At 41.5% G+C, this 22,275-nt stretch overlaps 1 protein-coding gene across 1 annotated transcript in view; it reads left to right on the top strand.

Moving 5' to 3' along the window:
* The window catches only part of Pkd1l3 (polycystin 1 like 3, transient receptor potential channel interacting), a 79,430-nt gene that overhangs the window by 50,594 nt on the left and 6,561 nt on the right, over positions 1-22,275 (top strand). Inside the window, 11 exon segments of the mRNA XM_045143384.1 lie at positions 1,125-1,321; positions 1,593-1,792; positions 2,242-2,422; positions 3,592-3,784; positions 3,871-4,105; positions 6,949-7,048; positions 8,790-8,930; positions 9,963-10,161; positions 10,163-10,375; positions 12,437-12,449; positions 21,365-21,526. Of these exon segments, the coding sequence (XP_044999319.1) occupies positions 1,125-1,321; positions 1,593-1,792; positions 2,242-2,422; positions 3,592-3,784; positions 3,871-4,105; positions 6,949-7,048; positions 8,790-8,930; positions 9,963-10,161; positions 10,163-10,375; positions 12,437-12,449; positions 21,365-21,526 (1,834 nt within the window).

Below are 22,275 nucleotides of genomic sequence, written 5' to 3'. Positions count from 1 at the left end.
GAGAGAAAATGGCCACACCAGGGCTTCCAGCCACTGCAGACAAACTCCAGATGCATGTGCCACCTTGTGCATCTGGCTTATCTAAGTCCTGGAGAATCGAACTGAGGTTCTTTGGCTCTGTAGGCAAGGACTTAACCACTAAGCCATCTCTGCAGCCCATGCATCTGGCTTTATGAGTACTAGGAAATCAAACCTTGGTCTACTGGCTTTGCAGGCAAGCACCTTAACCACTAAGCCATCTCTCCAGCCTTCCTATTCTTGATAGCTGGCTCTAATCCACATTTTTTTTCTCTTTTTGAGGCAATCCCAACAGACTGACCTTTTTTTTTTTTTAATGAGAGAGAGGGAGAGTGAGAGAGGGAGGGAGAATTGGTGCACTAGGGCCTCCAGCCATTGTAATCGAACTCCAGACACATGGGCCACCTTTTATGCATGTGTGACTTGTGTGCTTGCATCATCTTTTGTGTCTGGCTTACATGGGACTCAGAGAGTCAAACATGTGTCCTAAGGTTTCTCAGGCAAGCTTCCTAACTACTAAGCAATCTCTCCAGCCCTATAATCCACAATCTTATTGCAATAGTATTATAAGTACAATGATGAGTCAGGCTTGACAGATCATGCCTAAAATCCCAGGGCACTTAGGAGGTAGAGGCAGGAGGATCAGGAGTTCAAGGCCAGCCTCAGCTACCTAATGAGTTTGAGGCCAGCCTAAGATACAAGATACCTGTCTCACAAAACATAAATGAATAGCAGGGTGTGGTGGCTCATGCCTTTAATCCCATCATTCGGGAAGCTGAATGGTGGTTGGGCAGTTGCTATACAGCTTTGTCTAAGAGGCTTTCAGAATGAGCTCTTGCATCTTTTTTTTTTTAAATATTTTAGTTTTATTTTATTTATTTGACAGAGAAAGAGAGGGAGGAAGAGAGAAAGAGAATGGGCACGCCAGGGCCTCCAGCCACTACAAATGAATTCCAGATGCATGTGCCCCATTGTGCATTTGGCTTACATGAGCCCTGGGGAGTTGAACTTGGGTCCTTCGGCTTTGTGGGCAAATACCTTAACTGCTAAGCCATCCCTCCATCCCAGAGTTCTTGCATCTTTTCTTCTCTAATTTTTCTTTGTAGACACCTGTTCTCCTCCATGATTATTGAAAAGTTCACCCAGGACTATCTGTGGCTCTCAGTTGCTACTCGACATCCCTGGAACCAGTTGACAAGAGTCAAGCGGCTCACGTGCTGTATGACACTGCTGCTCTGTGACATGGTCATCAACGTTATGTTCTGGAAGATGGGTGGCACCGCCGCCAAGAGGGATGAACAAAGTATGGATAAGCCCTGAGGTGTTATATTCTGCTCCTTATTTTCAGGGTTAGAAACTTAATCCTGTTCCCCCAGCTGCCCTGACATCAGGCTACTCTAACAAATTCTCTCACTGCTCCCACCCATCAGCAAAGGACACCATGTTAGGAAAACATACCATGAGATATTTTCTTTCCAGAGATAAATTCCTAAATAAATGCTGTTACCCAGGAAAGGAATGACTTTGTGATCTTATGGCTGAAGGTGAAGGGTGATAAAACGCCTTTCTCTCAGTAGGTCCATTCACTGTGACCTGGTCAGAGCTGCTCATCAGCATCCAAACTACAGTCATCCTTCTCCCTGTCCATCTTGTCATTGAGCGGCTCTTCCTGCTGATTCAACCGCAGGAAGCTCTACCACCACTCCCTCCCATGCAGGCCTCCTGCCCCTCCAGTGCTGCTGGCGAGCCCCCCTCTCTCACCGTGGTAGTTGAGGTAAGCATGCTATCACACTTTTACATGTAAAGTTTCTACCCCCTTCTCCTCTTAAGAGGCTCATGGGGTCCTGTCAGCCCTAAGGTCTTTTCCCCCACCTGAATTGTGATGTCACCCCCTTGACTTTCTCTTGTGGCTTTGAATTATTCTGAGGACTGAATGTGGGGCAGTATATACTGCCACAGAGCTGTTTTAGTTTTTGATGTCCGAGCAAACTGTCCCTTCTTTCATTCTGTAGTCACTCATAAAAATGGTTTTGAAGCCACTGTGAAGTGACTCCTTCCTGAAAAATTAGATAGAAAACGAAACACTGAGGTTCTTTACACTAAGCTTCTTTCTCCCCCTCTCTCCCCAATGACTAAAAGAAACAGCCTAGCCATCTGTAATTGCTCCCAGCTCTGGGCTAATGTAGAATAGACTGACTCTTCTCAACTTGATTCCATATTCAGGAATTGAAGGAAACGGTTGGATTCTTGCTCAGGAGAAATATACGGCTACTCTCAGAGTGTGATCTATCTTTGTGGAGTTCTTGCAACATTAACAAGCTGGTGAAGCTTTTATCTAGCCTCATTTATTCTCACTTAGAAGATCAAGGACGTTATCAGCAGGCAGAATCCCACTGGGCAAATGGTAAACTCCAGTAGGTTTTCATAACTGTATTAGTTACTTTTCTTGTTACTTCGACCAAATACCTGAAAGAGGCAGCTTAAGGGAGGCAGGGTTTATTCTGACTTAAAGTTCCAGGGACTGTGGCCCATGATGGCAGGGAAGCATGACAGCAGGAGACAGCTGGTACACTGCATTCACAGTCCAGAAGCAGAGAGATGAATGCTGCAGTTCAGCTCTGTTTCTCCCTTTAATTCAGCCCAGGACCCTCAGCTGGTGAAATGATGTCATCCACATTTAGGGTGGTTCTCCCCACCTCCATTAACCTATAAGAAACTCCCTCATAGATATCCTCTGAGGTTTGTTCTGCATGTTCCCAAATCCCATCATGTTGACAGTCCAGATTAACCATTACAGTAACCAATCTACCACCTGCCTACACTTTCAAAACTGCCCTTGTTTTTGCCTTGTAGCATAGCCAACAATCATAATGCAACTTTCTGCTTGTTTTTTTTTCTTAAGCTTCCAATGTGAAGCCAATAGCTTTGATCACTGGGATGATTTCTAAACAACCTGGTGATAAAATTATAGTATTAAGAAAAAAAAAACAGCCATGGGATATTGTTTACAATCGTGGAAGTTGCTAATTATAAAAAATATTAAAATTTTTAAAAAGAAAGAAAAATTAAAAAAAAACCAGCTGGGCATGATGGCACATGCCTTTAATTCCAGCACTTGGGAGGCAGAAGTAGGAGGTTCCAAACAAACAACAACAACAAAAAAGAAAAAACACAAAAATATTCTCTATATCAGATTCACTCCCATATTTCATCAACTTTGGGAGAGGTTGTTGAAACTTGACATTCTTTTTCTTCTATTGATGGAAGAGGGGAAAGTGATTTGCAGATTCTTGAAAACAGTTTGAGCTCTGGACACTTGTTAGTATAGATGGCCAATGCTGAAGTTCTGGTGAAAAATCCTAGCGAGGTTTTAAATGTCTCTAGATCAAAGGCTAGAATTTTACAACTATGACACCTTAATCTGCATCCTCAGAGGAGGAAGTAGTGTTGTACATTTTGGAGCCTGTATCCATCCACACTGGGAAATTTTAGCTTCATCATCAATTAATCAGCTGCTAATCTATTTATTGACACCTTCCACTTGTGAACGGGTCAACTGAAATATATTTACAGTGGTTTCTGAAACCCACCATCATTTCTGCTGCTACCTGCTCAAAGTTCTGCTGAGATTGAAATCGCATCTAGGCACTCTAGGTCTTGGCCAGGTTCATCAGCCCTGCAACTTCTCAGAAGCAGCCAGCCAACTTCAAAAACTCCAAGAACTCTTAGAGACACAGATTCTTCCCAGGGAACAAAGGCCATGCAGGTAAGGGACTCCATTACCTGTAAACAGTCCAACTTCCTCTCTGGGCTGTGAAGTATGGGCTTATTCCCTCAATTTTGTTTCTTCAGGAACACAACCAGTTTCCCCATCCTGAGCCCAGAAGAGGGGAAGCAGCCCATCTCTACTCGCCTACTCAGATGGTTGACTTACATCAGCTGGCTCCTTCTAAGTGTCATTAGCCTGGCTTCAGCTTTTTTTACAGCACTTTATAGCTTGGAATTGAATAAAGACCAGGCAGCTAGCTGGGTTATTTCAATGATATTATCAGTGCTTCAAGATATCTTCATAAGCCAGCCAGTAAAGGTAGGTAAGGAAGGGGAATTCTGGACCATTAAAGTTGCAGGAAGCTGGAGAAATGGAGGTCCATGGATGTCAACACAAGGTACCTATTTATTGTGACAATTTTTTATACTTTTATTTATTTTATTTTATTTTTGGTTTTTCAAGGTAGGGTCTCACTCTAGTTCAGGCTGACCTGGAATTCACTATGTAGTCTCAGGGTAGCCTTGAATTTATAGTCATCCTCTTACCTCTGCCTCCCGAGGGCTGGGATTAAAGGTGTGTGCCTCCATGCCCAGCTACTTTTATTTTTAAAATTTTATTTATTTAATAGAAAGAGGCAGAGAGAGACAATGGGTGCACAAGGGCCTAAAGCCACTGCAAATGAACTCCAGACATATGTACCACCTTGTGCATCTGGCTAACGTGGATCCTGGGTAATCCAACCTGGTTCCTTTGGATTTGCAGGCAAGTGCTTTAACCACTAAGCCATCTGTCCAGCCCTATTGTGACAATTTGACAGTAAGTAACTCAATAGACAGAGTGACATTTGTTATGGAGCTATGTGAAATAATAAAAGAAAAAAAATAAACTAAAAGAAGTATGGCAGAAAGGGTTGAAGAGGGATATGTAGATAGATATATAACAACAAACTATTTTTTTAGGAAAGAACATAATTCTTTTAAAAATTTGTTATTTTTATTTATTTGAGAGTGACAGACCGAAAGAGAAAGAGGCAGAGAGAGAATGGGCGTACCAGGGCCTCCAGCCACTACAAATGCCAGACACATGCGCCCCCATGTGCATCTGGCTAACGTGGATTCTGGGGAATTGAGTCTCGAACTGGGGCCCTTAGGCTTTACAGGCAAGTGCTTAACCACTAAGCCATCTCTCCAGCCATTAAAAACTTTTAATTATAGCCGGGCATGGTGGCACATGCCTTTAATCCCAGCACTCGGGAGGCAGAGGTAGGAGGATTGCCATGAGTTCAAGGCCACCCTGAGATGACAGAGTTAATTCCAGGTCAGCCTGGACCAGAGTGAGACCCTGCCTCAAAAAAAAACAAAAAAAAAAAAGGCTTTTAATTAAGGAAAATGTCAGACCACACAACAATGGAGAGAACAGTATAATGAATTTTAAAGGTCTATTACCTGGTTTCAACAATTATCAACTGAAGACCAGTCTTTTTTTTTTTTTAATTTTTAGATGTTATAGAGGATAGATACGTTATTGCTGGAGTTCATAACTTTTTTTATTAGAGACAGGGAAAGGAAGGGAAAAGGGAGAGAGAGAGAATGGGCATGCCAGGGCCCTTAGCCACTGTAAACAAACTCGACCCATGTACCACCTTGTGCATCTGGCTTACATGGGACCTGGAGAATCAAACCTGGGTCCTTAGCCTTCACAGACAAGTGCTTTAACCACTAAGGCAATCTCTCCAGCCCTGAAGACCAATCTTGTTTCATCTATTTTGAAAAGAAAATTCTAAACATCATATCATTTTATTCACAAGTATTTGTCTATGTAGTTCTAAAAGACTCTTCTTTTTAAATTTTTTTAAAAATTTATTTTCAATCAGAGAGACAGAGAAAGAGAGAGAGAGAATGTCCATACACATGTGCCACTTTGTGCATCTGGCTTTACATGGATACTAGGGAATCAAACCTGGGTCATTAGGCTTTGCAGGCAAGCACCTTAACTGCTGAGCCATCTCTTCAGCCCTAGACTCTTCTTTTTAAGACATAAATATAAAACCATTACACACCTAGATAAATCTAATTTCTTAACATCAAAATAGCCACACAAGAGGCTAGAGAGATGGTTCAGGGGCTAAAGATGTTTGCTTACACCATTATGGTATACCCATTCTCTCTCTGTCTTCTTGCAAATAAGTAATAAAAATACAAAATATCCGCCGGGCATGGTGATCTTTAATCCCCACTCGGGAGGCAGAGGTAGGAGGTTGCGGTGAGTTCGAGGCTACCCTGAGACTCCATAGTGAATTCCAAGTCAGCCTGGGCTAGAGTGAGACCCTACCTCAAAAAACACAAAACAAAACAAAAAAATCCACACAACAATCATTCCACAAATTATTTCTAGTGGGATAATATGGATGATGGGAAATTTGGTACCAGGCTAGAAATATCACCCCATCCTTACTCTGCTCAGGACTAACATAGAACTTTCCTTCCCCTCCTGGAAATCAGAGGAGTTGTTGCTCCTAACAGATATTTAAGGCCTCTCTCAATTATAAGATTCCATGATGTGTTTTTTTTTCCTAAACTGATATTTGAACGTTTTTTATTTATTTATTTACTTTTGGTTTTTCGAGGTAGGGTCTCATCTAGCTCAGGCTGACCTGGAATTCACTATGTATTCTCAAGGAAGCCTCCAACTCATGATGATCCTACCTCTGCCTCCTCTCTGCTGGGATTAAAGGCATGCACCACCATGCCCAGCTTGATTCTTGGAACTAACTAAACTAAACTAACTAACTAAAGCCTAACTTCTGAAAAACTTAAGTAAACACCAATCATCTGATAGTTTAAGCTTTCCTAGACAACCAGCTTAAAAACTACAGGCAAAAATACAAATATTAAAATTATTTAATTTTTTTTTTCAAAAAAGTAAAGGAATTTTAAACTGAGTATGGTAGCACATGCCTGTAATCACACCGCTTGAGAAGCTGAGACAGGAAGACTGGAAATTCCAGACTAGCCTGAGCCACATTAGTGAGACTGCTTCTAAATAAACAAACAAACAACTGAAACATATCATTATTGCCCACCCACACCCGTATGTGATACAGCATCTTTAGGGATCCTCTAAGACAGGTTCCTTGAGTTCTCCCTGCTCTTCATCTGCAGGTGACCTTCTTCACATTCCTATTCTCACTGATGGTGAGCTGGATGCCTTGGCTCCACAAAGACAAGGAACAACAAACCAAGAAGATTGTGGCACTTTGGGGTAATTCAGATAATTTCAACTACTGTGTAATTTTGCAAGGAGCAAATTAGGTAAAAACAGTCAAGTCTTGACACTTTGTTGATTCATTCGGAGATCTTCTTTCTACTAAGATGGATATCCCTCTGCCTCTGCCCAGGAGTAATCAGTGTGCCATGCATTCTTCCAGAAACTGTTACCCTCTCAGTCCTTCAATGCTCCCGTCTCCTAGTTCTCCTTTATCTCTTTCTCCCCAAACCCCAGATGCTATTTGTGTTTTAGCTTGTGCTTGTGCATTCCTCACATTCAGTCACCAAGCCTGAGAGAATCTGTTCTCTTAAAAACTGACTAAAAATTACTCATGACACCTAGAGGTTTGTCACAAACACAACGTTGGGCCAAAAATGAAAGTTGCAAGAAAGTTGGCAATGTTTACATTATGGAAACAATGCATGTCTTGACTAGAGGATATATGTGTATCTCCTCTATAAATTTACATATAGAGTCTGTAGAGATAAATGGGAATAATAATTTGCAAGATTCTAGAAAGGGACTGCCTGCTTGAGAGAAGGAACATACACCTGCATGGAAAGATATGCAATGGACTTGATGCTGTCAATCAGTCGTGCTTGAACTGAGTAATGGACATGATAAAGAATGGGCACTCTATCCTTTTTAAATATTTTAAATTCAATATTTTATTTATTTATTTGAGAGAGGAAAAGAAAAATGATATAAATAAAGAATGGACATGCCAAGGCCTCTAGCCACTGCAAACTCCAGATGCATGTGTCACCTTGTGCATCTGACTTTATGTGGGTACTGAGGAATCGTACCTGGGCCTTTAGGCTTAGCAGTCAAGTGCCTTAACCACTAAGTAATCTCTCCACCTCCCTCCTTGATATTTTTTAAAAATTAATAATCTCACTTGAAACTGCCTTTCTTGCCCTTATTTTATTTTTACACATATTTTGAATTGTTGTGTCTAAAGTGACTTTTTAAAAGTATTTTATTTATTTATGAGTGAGAGGGAGGGACGCAGAGAGAGAGAGAGAATGGATATACCAGGGCCTCTCACCACTGCAAAGTAACTCCAGATGCATGTAGGCTACCATCTAGGTTTATGTGAGTAGTAGTGAATTGAATCCAGGTCCTTAGGATTTGCAAGCAAGTACCTTAACTGCTAAACCATCCCTCCAGTCCTGACATGACTTTTTTCCTTATCCTGGCCCTTTTCAATCTGAAGAACTAGAACCTATCCTTCAAAACAAATGTTAAGCTAAGGTATAGCTCAGGGATAGGGTGCATGCCTAGTATGCACAAGCTGGGGTTTGATACCCAGCACTACCTAAAAAGTCTGTTATTTCTGTGAAGTCATTTCCAACTTTTTTTTCAGATGGGCAAGATTTGTTTATTCTTCAATAATTGTAACAGTTGGCACAGACATGTTGACCAGTCTTATTGTTATTGTTTCTGGATTTTTGAGGTAGGGTCTCACTTGAGGCCAGGCTGACCTAAAATTCACTGTGTAGTCTCAGAGTGGCCTCGAACTCATGGTGATCCACCCAATTCTTCCTCCAAAGTGCTAGGATGAAAGGCGTGCACCACCACGCCTGGCCATGTTGGCAAGTTTTATGGCATATACTAAATTCATTCTTCCTCCTCTTCTTCTCTTTCCTCCTCAGTCTTTCCCTCTTACCTTGCAGAGATAGAGAAATACTGCTTAAACAGCATTCTGATTTCTTTGACTATCAATTTTTGACAGCAAAATGTTCCTCATCATTACCTGGTTTGAGAGATAAGAACAACCCCATCTACACAGCCCCAACAATGAGTAGTCCAGCCAAGCGCCCAAAGAAAGCCTGGACAAAGAAGAAACTCTTCAAGCTGACTGGTGATATTCTGGGTATGAGGAGACAGTGGCAGCCTTGCACTTCTGTGGTTTACTTTCTGGAGGGAAAGGGGGAGTGAGAATAGTGGAAAATAGAAAAGAGTAGAAAAATACCTTTTAAATTCCTCACCTTAGATGGGCATGATGGTGCACCCCTTTAATCCCAGCACACAGGAAGCTAGGAGGAGCACCATGAGTTCAAGGCCAGCCTGGGGCTACAGAGTTCCAGGTCAACCTAGGCTAGAGAGAGACTCTGCCTCAAAAAAAAACAAAAAGTAAAGACCGGGTGTGGTGACATACTCCTTTAGTCCCAGCACTCGGGAGAGAGGTAAGAGGATCGCCATGAATTCAAGGCCACCCTGAGACTACATAGTGAATTCCAGGTCAGCCTGGGCCAGAGTGAGACCCTACCTCAAAGAACAAACAAAAAAAAGTAAATTCTTCATATTGCAGAATTTAGGAGTACAGTGATTGACATGATGTAGTAAATGGAAAGACCACTGAACTTGGTGTCTTGAAATTTATTGTGTACTTTAGAAGGCCCTAGTCTCTACCTGTAAAATGTAAAATAACAGTTGATCTATACACATTACAGATTGGAGGAAAAATAAATGGCCTTAGAAAATGATTAATATTCTGTTTTAACATATCTAGTACAGTACTGGAGTCTGTGAACCAAAGACCAAAAAAATTAAAATTCTGAGCTTTTTCGTGCCTGCTCTTCTTGTGAACATAGCCAAGAGAAGCAAGAGTGAGGAAGAATATTTAGAGCTAAGAACAGCATGCACATGTGGGATGGAGTCAAATTTCTAATAATTCTGAAAAGAAAACACATATATTCACACATATGTATGTGTATAGCATATTAACACATATGTATATAGCATATGTGTGTGTGTGCATATGTATCCATAACTATTAGGTTGAATTATTTTTAAATGCCTATTTTTTGACGTTTTTGACCTGCTAGTCTATGGGTGTAGGAAAACTGAAAAGAAAGACATCGACGATCTCTTATCTAACTCATGATGATTTGTTTTAACCTAGTCCAAATCATCTTCCTTATCCTGCTGATGACTGCAGTCTACTCTGCAAAGAACTCCAATAAATTTTTCCTCCATCAAGCTATTTGGAAGAGCTTTTCTCGCAGTTTCTCAGACATCAAGCTTCTTGAGGATTTCTATCCCTGGGCCAATCAGACCCTCCTTCCTAACCTGTATGGAGATTACAGAGGTAAGAGCATGGTGGGGCAAGCAGGGGCCATGCAGTTCTCCTAACACCCCTACAAGTGGTTCGTGAGAAGCTGGAGGAAGGGTTCAGAACAGCTTTTCAAAGTGGACACATCTCTGTGGACACACCAAAGGCCTGTTTCCTAGACTTCATCCAAGAAGGTTCATTCACTCAGGAGATTCAGGTCCACCGAGGCAGACTCCTTCCCCACTGATGCATGTCACAGGAGAGTGAGACCAAGCGTGAGGAGCAGCTCTGTGGGTCCCTGGGGCTCAGCTGCATAGCTGAGCCTAAAGCCGGGAATGGGGCCTCTACAGGAGATGGTATTTGGACCAGAGGTGCCATGTGTCCCAGATCTTTTTGTGTTTATCAGGTTCAGACCCACAACCATACATTAAACACCCACAGTATACTGGCACCTTTGCCAGGAAATGGACTTAGTATCTCAGAGCTCAGAGAACCTCACCAGTAACAGGAGTTATGCTTTATCCTGGAAAATGAAGTAGTTAAAATTTTATTTCCTTTTTGTTGGTGTTTTCTTCGAGGTAGGGTCTTACCTATTCCAGGCTGACCCAGAACTCACTCTGTAGTCCCAGGTTGGCCTGAAACTCATGGCAAGCCTCTTATCTCAGCCTCCTGAATACTGGGACTAAAGCTGGCTCAGAAACATTTCTTGCTGATAATGTTTCACAACTTACCCACACTTGGTCACTACATAGCTGTATCTTAAGTAAGATATAGTCTGGTAATCATTGCACTCATATATCTCAGGATCGGTGGCTTCGTGATGAGACTTCTACATTCCTGAAAATACTCTAAAAGACACATTCATCTCAGGAGACATTACACATAGTATTTTTGAAAGCTTTTTTGGTAAGAGAGTTATTAAAGATGGCAACTCCTACTCCATGCATGTTTTTTTTTTTTTTTGTAGCTTAATTTTAGATCATACCAGTTTTAGGTTCAGGACATGTTCTATTTGCATTATATAACTCTCTACTGAATAAAATATTTACTAAATCAAAGTTAGCCTAGTCTCTTGGACTTCTTAGTTCTAGTGAGCATCATGGTCCAAAAATGCAGACTGTGCTGGACATGGTGGTACACACCTTTAATACCAGCACTCAGGAGGCAGAGTTAGGAGGGTGGCCATGAGTTCAAGGCCATCCTGAGACTACTGAGTGAATTCCAAGTCAGCCTGAGCTAGAGAGAGACCCTACCTTGAAAGAAAAATGCAGACTGAGAGCCAGACTTCCCAGGTTCATGTCTTGGCTCTCTGCTTATCAGCAGTGTGATCTTTGGTAAACTATTCAACCTTATATGCCTCAATTTCCCTTCCTCTAAAACAGGGATAATGTTAGGACCTATCTTGTAAGACAGGTATGAAGACTAAATCTTCACTAGATCTGGCACAGAGTATTGACTGGATAAGGTGTTGACTGCCATTAGTGGGGGGACCACTGGAGCTCCACTAACCTATGAGAATTATAAAATTGATGCCGGGCATGGTGGCGCACGCCTTTAATCCCACCACTTGGGAGGCAGAGGTAGAAGGATCGCTATGAGTTTGAGGCCACCCTGAGACTTCATAGTGAATTCCAGGTCAGCCTGAGCTAGAGTGAGACCCTACCTCGAAAAACCACACACACAAAAAAATTGATACAGACTACATGGACATACTAAGAAACAGCACAGCAAACCTCAGGATGCAGAGAATCTTTATCTTCAAAACTTACATAGCTGGGCCTAGCAGCACATGTCTTTAGTTCCAGCACTTGGGAGGCAGAGGTAGGAGGATTGCTGTTGAGTTCAAGACTACCCTGAGATGACATAGTGAATTCTAGGTCAGCCTGGGTTAGAGTGAGACCCCACTTCGGGGGCGGGGGGTGGAACTGACATAGTCCAATCCTATTATTCCAAGTTTTGACCAAGCTATTTACTTCTAGGTGGACAGTTATTAACTAAGCCTGCTTAGATGAAGTTCAGGGATAGTTGGAAATGTCATTCAAGGTAAAGTACTCGCCTGGTGTGCACAAAGCCAAGAGCCCCGTCATGGATATGGTGGCACACACCTGTAATCCCAGCACTCAGGAAGTAGAGGCAGGAGGATCAAAAGTTCAAGATCATTGTTGACTACATAGTGAGTTTGAGACCAGGGTAGACTACATGAGACTATTTCAATTAAAAAGAAAAAAAGATATGGGGCTGGAGTGATGGCTCAGCAGTTAAAGGTACTTGCTTGCAAAGTCTCATGACCCAGCCAGGCTCAATTTCCCAGCACCCATGTGGAGCCAGATACATAAGGTGGCACATGTGTCTGGAGTTTGAAGCCATAGTGTACCCATGCATCTCTCACTGTTTCTCTTTCTCTCTCAAATATTTTTTTTAATATTTTATTTTTATTTACTTATTTGAGAGACAGAGGTATTTGAGAGACAGAGAAAGAAAGAGGCAGAGAGAGAAAAGAATGGGCACGCCAGGGCCTCTAGCCACTGCAAACAAATTTCAGACACATATGCCATCTTGTGCATCTTGCTTTATGTGGGTCCTAGGAAATCGAACCTAGGTCCTTTGGCTTTGCAGGCAAGTGCCTTAACCACTAAGCAATCTCTCCAGTCCTCAAAATTTTTTTAAATTTTTATTTATTTTTAGAGCAAGATACAGAGAGAGAAGAGATAGAGAATTGGCACGCGAGGGCCTCAACCACTGAAATTAAGCTCCAGATGCTTGCGCCACCTAGTGGGCATGTGCAACCTTTTGCTTACCTCACCTTTGTGCATCTGGCTAATGTGGGATCTGGAGAGTAGATGGGTCCTTAGGCTTCACAGGCAAGCGCTTAACTGCTAAGCTATCTCTCCAGCCCTCACCTTGTCTTTTTTAAAAATAATTTATTTGGGCTGGAAAGATGACTTAGCGGTTAAGGCACTTGCCTGTGAAGCCTAAGGACCCCGGTTCGAGGCTCGATTCCCCAGGTCCCACATTAGCCAGATGCACAAGGGAGCGCACGCATCTGGAGTTCATTTGCAGAGGCTGGAAGCCCTGGCGCACCCATTCTCTCTCTCTCCCTCTATCTGTCTTTCTCTCTGTGTCTGTCGCTCTCAAATAAATTAAAAAAAAAAAAAAAGACGAGGTGATTGAGATGGGGAGGTAATATGATGGAAAATGGAATTTCAAAGGGGAAAGTGGGAGTGGGGGGAGGGAGGGAATTACCATGGGATTTTTTTTATTATCGTGGAAAATGCTAATAAAAATTTTTAAAAGAATTGAAAAGTAAAAGATGAGGGTCTGCTGGGTGTGGTGGCATATGCCTTTAATCCCAGCACTTGGGAGGAAGAGGTAGGAGGATCACCATGAGTAGTGAATTCCAGGTCAGCCTGAGATAGAGTGAGACCCTACCTCGAAAAATAAAAGATGAGGGTCTGGTGAGATGGTTCAGTGGCTAAAGGCACTTGCTTAAAAACTCTGCTGCCCCAGGTTCAATTCCCCAGTGCCTATTCAAAGTCAGATGGTACATGAATCTGGAATTCATTCTCATTGGCAAGAGACTATATAGCATGTCATTACCTCATTCATATTCTTTCTCTTTGTCTCTCTGTTTGAAAATAATTTTAAATGACATATTTTAGCTCAAATCTCTAGATGCTTTTAAAACTATTAATAGGACTGGAGAGATGGCTTAGCAGTTAAGTGCTTGCCTGTGAAGCCTAAGGACCCCGGTTCGAGTTCAATTCCCCAGGACCCACATTAGCCAGATGCACAAAGGGGCACACACATCTGGAGTTCGTTTGCAGTGGCTGGAGGCCTGGGCACGCCCATTCTCTCTCTCTCCCTATCTGCCTCTTTTTCTCTGTCTGTCGCTCTCAAATATAAATAAATAAACAAAACAACCTATTAATAAAAATATGCATCTTTGCCACATTCACTTAGCAACAAGGCAATTTTTAAATTGTTTCTTTCACTTTCTTTTTAGGATTTATTACTGATGGAAACAACTTTCTTTTGGGCAATGTTTTGCTTCGTCAGATCCGCATTACTAATGCCACATTCTTCCCAGTATCTTTTCAAAACCCAGTGAAGCCATACTACCACCATCAGGAGGACATGAAGAATTACAGGGTTGGCTGGGGCCCCCCTGATACAAACAGCACAAAATCAGATAGCATCTGGCATTATCAGAATCAGGAGTCACTTGGTGGCAACCCCATTCAAGGGGAATTTGCCACATACTCAGGAGGAGGATATGTTGTGAGACTTGGAAGAACTTCCAGCACTGCAACCAGGTAAGTGAGCCTGAGCCTGGAACAAGAGGACTGGTATGTTTGTTTCTAGCCACTCCGAGGACACTGGGAATTCAGGACCGTTTGAGCACTTCCAACAGCTATTATAATGCTACTGTACTGTCCATGGCACATGTGGGTACTTTTAGACTAAAGAAATATACCATTTAGCTTAAAATTTCTTATTCAACTTCAAATTACAGCTATGTTTCAATCTTTTTTAATCTAGAAAAATAGATCTTACTGCAGTTGAACCCAAGCAACCCTCACTTAGACACATTGTAATCTTCAAACATAAAGGAAAATGGTGGGCTGGAGAGATGGCTCAGCAGTTAAGGCACTTGCCTGCAAAGCCTAACAACCCAAGTTTGATTCCCCAGTGCCCATGTAAAGCCAGATGCACAAAGTGGCATATACATCTGGGACTCATTTTCAGTGATTGGAAGCCCTGGCATGCCTTTTCTCTGTCTGTCTCTCTTCTACTTCTCTGTTTGCAAACAAATAAATAAAAATATTTTTAAAACAAGAAAGAAAATGGGAGTGGGGAAGTGGCTTAGCGGTTAGGGTGTTTGCCTAAGAAGCCTAAGGACCCCAGTTCGATTCCCCAGGACCCACATAAGCCAGTTGTACAAAGGGGCACATGTGTCTGGAGTTCATTTGCAGTGGCTGGAGGCCCTAACATACCCATTCTCTCTGCCTCTTCCTCTGTCTGTCTGTCTCTCTCTCTGTCTCTTAAATAAATAAATAAGTAAAATATTTTTTAATTACTAAATGAAAAAATGGTGCTTTTGTGAGTCATGATGTGTACATTAAATCAAAGTTCAAATGCCAAAATTTGCCAGAGACTTATAGAATGTTTTTTTTTAAATGCTTTAATATTAAAATTCTGTGGGCTGGAGAGATGGCTTAGCGGTTAAGCGCTTGCCTTTGAAGCCTAAGGACCCCGGTTCGAGGCTCGGTTCCCCAGGTCCCACGTTAGCCAGATGCACAAGGGGGCACACGCATCTGGAGTTTGTTTGCAGAGGCTGGAAGCCCTGGTGCACCCATTCTCTCTCTCTCCCTCTATCTGTCTTTCTCTCTGTGTCTGTCGCTCTCAAATAAATAAATTTTAAAAAAAATTTTTTTTTAAATTCTGAAAGTCTTTGTCATCATGAATGAAAAGGTCTAAATTAAATTATTCCTTTCAAAGTTACAGCAGCCAGGAATTATTCAAAACCAGTATTAGTCCTGAAGTAATGGCTTAGTGGTTAAGGCACTTGTTGGCAAAGCCAAAGGACCCAGGCTTGATTCCCCAGGACTCACATAAACCAGATGTACAAGGTAGCACATGCCTCTGGAGTTTGTTTGCAGTGGCTAGAGGTCCAGGCACACCATTCTCTCTCTCTCCTTCTTTCTCTCCATCTCAAATAAAATACTAAAAAAAAAAAAAAAACAGTATCAACCAAATAATGGTATTTATATTTCTTCTGTCTTTTAATACCACATTGCTATCAGTAACAAGTAGTATTTAATTCTACCTTAGGTATTAAATGTCCAATATCTCTTATTGAATTTTTGCTCTCATTTATTATTATTAACATATTTTGTATGGAAACATCACGTATTGGTACCCTTTCTTCTCTCCTCCCTGCTCCCATTCTGCTGGGGACCCTCTTCAGTGGGGTTGCAGGTATTCCCTATGGGGTTGTGTGTTATGTGTTGTGGGAGCAGCAGTCAGTTGTTTTGGTGAGGGAGAGAATGCCTCTGGGCATGATGTCTCAACTGTGACTCTTTTTTTTTCCTTTTCTAAAAATTGTTTTATTTATTTATGTGAGCTGGGGGTGAGAGATAGGGAAAGGTAGAGAGAGAATGAGCACACCAGGTTTTCAAGCTACTTCAAATGAACTGCAGATACATGCACCACCTTGTGCATCTGGCTTATATGAGTGCTGGAGAATTGAACCTGGGTCCTTAGGCTTCACAGCAAGTACCTTAACTGCTAAGCCCCCTCTCTAGACCCAAGACAACTATTCTTTTTTTTATTTTCAATTTTTATTTTTATTTATTTATTTATTTATTTATTTATTTATTTATATTTTTCTCAATTTTTATTAACATTTTCCATGATTATAAAAAATATCCCATGGTAGTACCCTCTCTCTCCCCCCGACTTTACCCTTTGAAATTCCATCCTCTATCATATCCTCTCCCCATCTCAATCATGTTACTTACATATATACAATACCAACCTATTAAGTACCCTCCTCCCTTCCTTTCTCTTCCCTTTATATCTCCTTTTTCAACTGTGACTCTTACAATCATTCTGCCCCTCTTCTGCAAAATTCCCTGAGCCATGTTGGGTGAGTTTTAAGTCTACTTCAGTGATGATCTCTTAGGAGCATCTGGATCTCTGCTTTGGTTGATGTTGACTACCCTCAGGGTCTTTCTCCTACACCCTGGTACTGATTATCAGGTTCACCATGCAGCACCCATGATTGTCTCCCCAATTCTTCTGTGATTTCAGCTGTGGCTTGGCTGAAGTGTGAGGGGTAGTTTATTAAAATATATATATATATTTGAAAGAAAGAGAGAAAGGCAGACAGAAGGAGAAAGAGAGAGAGTATGGGCAAGAAAGAGATTCCTGCCACTGCAAAATCCAGACACATGCACCCCTTTGTGCATCTGGCTTTACATGAGAACTGAGGAATTAAACTTTGGCCATCAGGCTTTGCAAGCAAGTGCCTTTAACCACAGAGCCATATCTTCAGCCCATAACTTGCTGAATCTTAACCTTGGTATAAATGCTATTGTGAATTTATTATTTATTTTTATTTTTTGGTTTCTAGAGGTAGGGTCTCACTTTGGTCCAGGCTGACCTGCAATTCACTATGTAGTCTCAGGGTGGCCCCAAACTCATGGCGATCCTCCTACCTCTGCCTCCTGAGTGCTGGGATTAAAGGCGTGCACACCACACCTGGCAGGTTGTTTTTTTTTTTTTTTTAATTATTTTTTAGACAAGTTATATTCATGTTAGCACTGTGAAAGTTTGGGCATTACTGAAAGTAGTTGTGCTCCATTTCTCTTTTCTGTTTCCCCAGAATTCTACAGCATCTTGAACAAATGCACTGGCTAGATCATTGCACCAAGGCCCTTTTTGTGGAATTTGTGGTCTTCAATGCTAACGTAAACCTGTTCTGTGTTGTGACTCTGATTTTGGAATCCAACAATGTGGGTATGAAGATATCTTCTCTGTAAGCTGGGTGTCTCAGAAGGCCTAATTTCTTTATAACCATTTATTAACAGATATTATTTAAAGTTATTACTCATAAGTATATTTTAAGGTTAAGTAATTCATGGGAAAAATAATAGTCCTCTGTTAATTCCTACTCCTCGAGACTACTTTTAGTTTTTACTGGTTGAAAATCATTGTTTGCTCATGAATTTTCAGTTTTCGATATTACTTCTTTTTCAGAGGATTTAGCTTTTATTTTATTTTTAAATATATTTTTATTTATTTGAGAGGCAGAGAGAGAGAGAGAGAAAGGAAAGAGAAAATGGGCACCCCAGGGCCTCCATCCATTGCAAATCAACTCCAGACACGTGCACCTCCTTGTGCATCTGGCTTACATGGGACCTGGAGAGTCTAACCTGGGTCCTTTGGCTTTGCCAGCAAGCACCTTAACCGCTAAGCCATCTCTCCAGCCTATAGCTTTTATTTTTAAGAATATTTATTTATTTATTTATTTATTTGACAGAGAAAGAGGGGAAGAGAAAGAATGGGTGCACCTGGGCCTCCAGCCACTGTAAAGGAATTCCAGGCTCGTGCGCCACCTTGTGCATCTGGGGAATCAAACCTGGGTCCTTTGGCTTTGCAGAAATGCCTTAACTGTTAAACCATCTCTCCAGCCCAGTTTTAGCTCTTAAATCTATACATATCTCTAAAATGTACATATTTTTTTTTCTTATCCTTATTCTTTTTTCTTGTCTACTTTATGTTTGGGATGTTTTCATCCCTCCATCATTACTGTAATGTCATTTCATAGGGGATTAGATGAGAAGTGGTACTTCCCTTTGTGAGAAGTCTACCGTAATCCAACTTCCTCCCTCCACTCTTCTCCAGAATTCACCTCCAGTTCTTCCTTTATCCACTGTGTTTTAGCCTGTAATCAGAAACTCCTTCTCCCATCCTTTATCTCCACATGGAGGTAAAGTCTTCCTGAGGTTCTTCACAGGGTTTTTAGTAACTACCAAAACTAACAACATATACAGGGAAAACTCCAGTACTGAAGGCTAGCTATTTTTGTTCCTAAATATACTTGCTACCTACAAGGGACAAGTTTTAGTTCCAATATTCTTGGATTTATGAAAATTTTTCCTTCTCTTCGGCATGGAGGATCTTTCAAGTATTTTCTGTAGAGCTGGTTTTGTCTTCAAATACTCCTTTAGCCTGCTTTTGTCATGTAATGTCCTTATTTCTCCATCTATGTGAATGGATAGCTTTGCAGAATAAAGTAACCTTGGTTGACAGTTGTTATCTTTCAGAATTTGGAATACATCACTCCAAGCCCTTCTGGCTTTTAAAGTTTGTGTTGAATAATCTGCTGTAATCCTGATGGGCTTGCTTTGTAGGTAACTTGATTTTTCTAACTGCTTTCAATATTTTTTCTTTGGATTGTGTGTTTGGTAGTTTGATTATAATGTGGCGAGGAGAAGTTCTTTCCAGGTTTTGTCTGGCTGGTGTTCTAAAGGCTTCCTGTATCTGCATTGGCACCTCTTTCCCAATTTGGGGGAAGTTTTCTTCTATGATTTTGTTGAGGACGCCTACTATGCCTTTGGAGTAAGATTCTTCTCCTTCTACTATGCCCTGAATTCTTATGTTTGATCTTTTCATAGTGTCCCGAATATCTTGAAATTCCCATTCATACTTTTCTATTAGTTTGTCTTTCTCTTTGTTGGACTGTATTAGATCTGCCACCTGGTCTTCTAGCTTAGATATTCTGTCCTCTCCTTCGTCCATTCTACTGGTGAGATTTTCTACAGTTTTTTATTTCATTAACTGTATTCTTCATTGCTAGTAATTCTGATTGGTTTTACTTTATTATTTCTATTTCCTTATTTATGTCTTGTATTGCCTTCTTTATTTCATTAAATTGGTGTCCTGCGTCTTGATTCCTTTGATTTCCTCTTTGATTCCTTTGATTTGTTCTTTGACTTCTTTGAACATATTTACAGTCATTCTTTTGAAATCTTTCTCAGGCATTTCCTCCAACTTGTTTTCACTGGAGGTCATCTCTGATGCATTAATACTTTTTGGTGGATTTATATTGTCTTGGTTTTTGGTGTTTCTTGTATTATAATGTATATATTTTTGCATCTTGGATTAAGTTAATACTTGGATTTTCTAGTTAACTGGGTATTCTTAGCTGTATCAATTGATCTGATGTTATGTATCTTCAGTGTAGGAGATTAAGATGTTAGGTGTGGCTCTTAACACTCTCAGAATATCTAGAAAAGTGTTCCTAGGGGTTGAGTTTGCCTGCTATGGGAGTATTCAAGTAGGCTGAGTGGAACAAAATACAGGTATTCTAAAATTTAACTAAACACTGTACACATTCAATCACCAACAGCACTGAGTATTTATGCAAGAGTAGGTGTTATAACAACCAGATCCTCTATCAACAAAGAGGTTAAGATTTCTGGTCTGTTGAGGGTTCTAAGTCAGCTCGTGACCGAGTGAGACCCTTCCCTGGTGCAATCCCACTTACCTTTTTGGATGATTTTGGTCTCAGTCAAGTAGGCTGGCTGGGTTGCTAGACCACTGTTCTGTTTTCTGGAGATGGGCAATGGCTTTTCTTGCAGGGCAAACCGAGCCTGGCAACTGTGGCCCTGCAGATGGGCACCCCCGCTGCTGGAACCGCTGCTGCTGCTGCTGCTGGACCTGACGGTGCTGCTGCTGAAGCTGCTGCTGCTGAAGCTGCTGCTAAAGCTGCCACTGCCACTGCCACTGCTGAAGCTGCTGCTAAAGCTGCAGCTGCTGGACCCACCGTTGCCACTGCTGAAGCTGCTGCTGCTGGAACCGCTATTGCTGGTGCTGGAGCCACTGCTTTTGCTGCCAGAGCCGGAGCCACGACTTCTACTGCCACTTCCGCTGCTGGAGCTGGGGCGCTGCCGCCGGAGCTGCTGTGGCCTGCCTGTGTGGGCTCTGGATGCTCTGGGACTCTCCTATTTCTCTGCTGCCATTTTAATTTCTCATACACCTCACTTCTTAGTAAAAGTGTGTATTTTTCTGGGTTTTCTTTGGCTTTTTCTCCCCTAGGCTGCTTTGGTGTGGTTCCTATGCTGCCATCTTAACCGGAAGTTGGATTTATGAAAAATTTTACTCCCAAAACCTTTCATAAAATTATGAAAGTTTACAAAAACCACAAAACTTCACATACTCATGATCTTTCTGAGTAGCATCAGATGTTCTTTGGTTCATCCTGGTATAAGCATCTAGATAGTCATGGGACACTAGTGCTTTAGAATCTGATTGCTGCAGCCACTTGAACTTGGAAAGGGTACATCTTCTTTCCCTCTTCTAATTCTAGTGAAGTTGGCATTTCTCTCATAACATTGCCCAAAGTTCATTTAACATTAAGGACAGCTCACATAAAATAATAAGTGAAGAGATGAAGAGATGGCTTAGTAGTTAAGGCACCTGCCTAAGAACCCATGTTGGATCTCTCTCTAGATCCCACATAAGCCAGAAGCACAAAGGTAAGCCAAGCACAAGGTAGCACATGCCCACTAGGTGGCCGCACCAACTCTCTCTCCCTCCCTCCTTCTCTCTCTCTCTCTCTCTCTCTCTCTCATACACACACACACACACATGCTAGCTAAAATAAACAATTTTTTAAAAGAAACATTTGAAACCGATGATACAGGGCTAGTTGGGACTGCTTTAAAGATGGCAAAACTTTTCAGCCCCTGACTCCCCGTTGTTCTTTGTTATTTTTAGGTGCTTTTTTCCCCTCTCTGAAAGTGGACAGCTTAACTTCCCTCCAGGTATCAGAGAAAGGCTTTGCCTGGACTGTCTCCTCACAAGTCATCTACTACCTGCTAGTCTGTTACTACACCTTCGTGCAGGTGAATGGAAAACGCTAGATGGGAGAAATACTAATGGCTGCCAGGTTCTGCAGAGCTCTACCAAGACCTGTAACTAGAATTATGTTTGCAGTTTTAGTTCTTTCCAGGGCTGACTGGTTTTCCACCAAGAACAGTTCTTTCAATTCCTATGAGTTAGGAGAATTAACTATGTTCTTTTTTTGTTTGTTTGTTTTGTTTTATTTTTTCATGAGAGAGGGAAAGAAAAAGAGAGACAATTGGTGTGCCTGGGCCTCCAGCCAGTACAATCAAACTCCAGACATGTGTGCCACCTTGTGTGCATGTGCCACATTACATGCTTGTGTCACCTTGTGCATCTGGCTTAAGTGGAACCCAAAGAGTTGAACATGGGTCCTTAAGATTTGAAGGAAAACACCTTAACTGCTAAACCATCTCTCCAGCCCTTAACTGTGCTCTTAATACATACTTTTTTTTTTTTTTTTTTTTTGCATATGTGTCCACATGTTGAAGCCAGAGGATAACCTTGGGTACTGTTCTTCAGGAATGTTATTGCACCTTTTTTTTTTTTTTTTTGAGACAGGTTCTTTCTTGGCCTGGAAAACACCTAATTAGGCTAGACTTGCTAGCCAGTGAGCCCCAGTGACCTACCTATCTCCACCTCTTCAGAACTGGGATGATGAGTGCATGTCACCATGCCTTTTTAAAAAATATTTCTTAATTTTATTTTTATTTATTTATTCGAGAGACAGTGAGAATGAACATGTCAGGGC

The sequence above is a fragment of the Jaculus jaculus genome, chromosome 1, assembly GCF_020740685.1.
Source record: "Jaculus jaculus isolate mJacJac1 chromosome 1, mJacJac1.mat.Y.cur, whole genome shotgun sequence".
Taxonomy (NCBI): Eukaryota; Metazoa; Chordata; class Mammalia; order Rodentia; family Dipodidae; genus Jaculus; species Jaculus jaculus.
The sequence above is the reverse complement of the archived record's forward strand: the minus strand, read 5'-3'. Positions and strand labels throughout refer to the sequence as shown.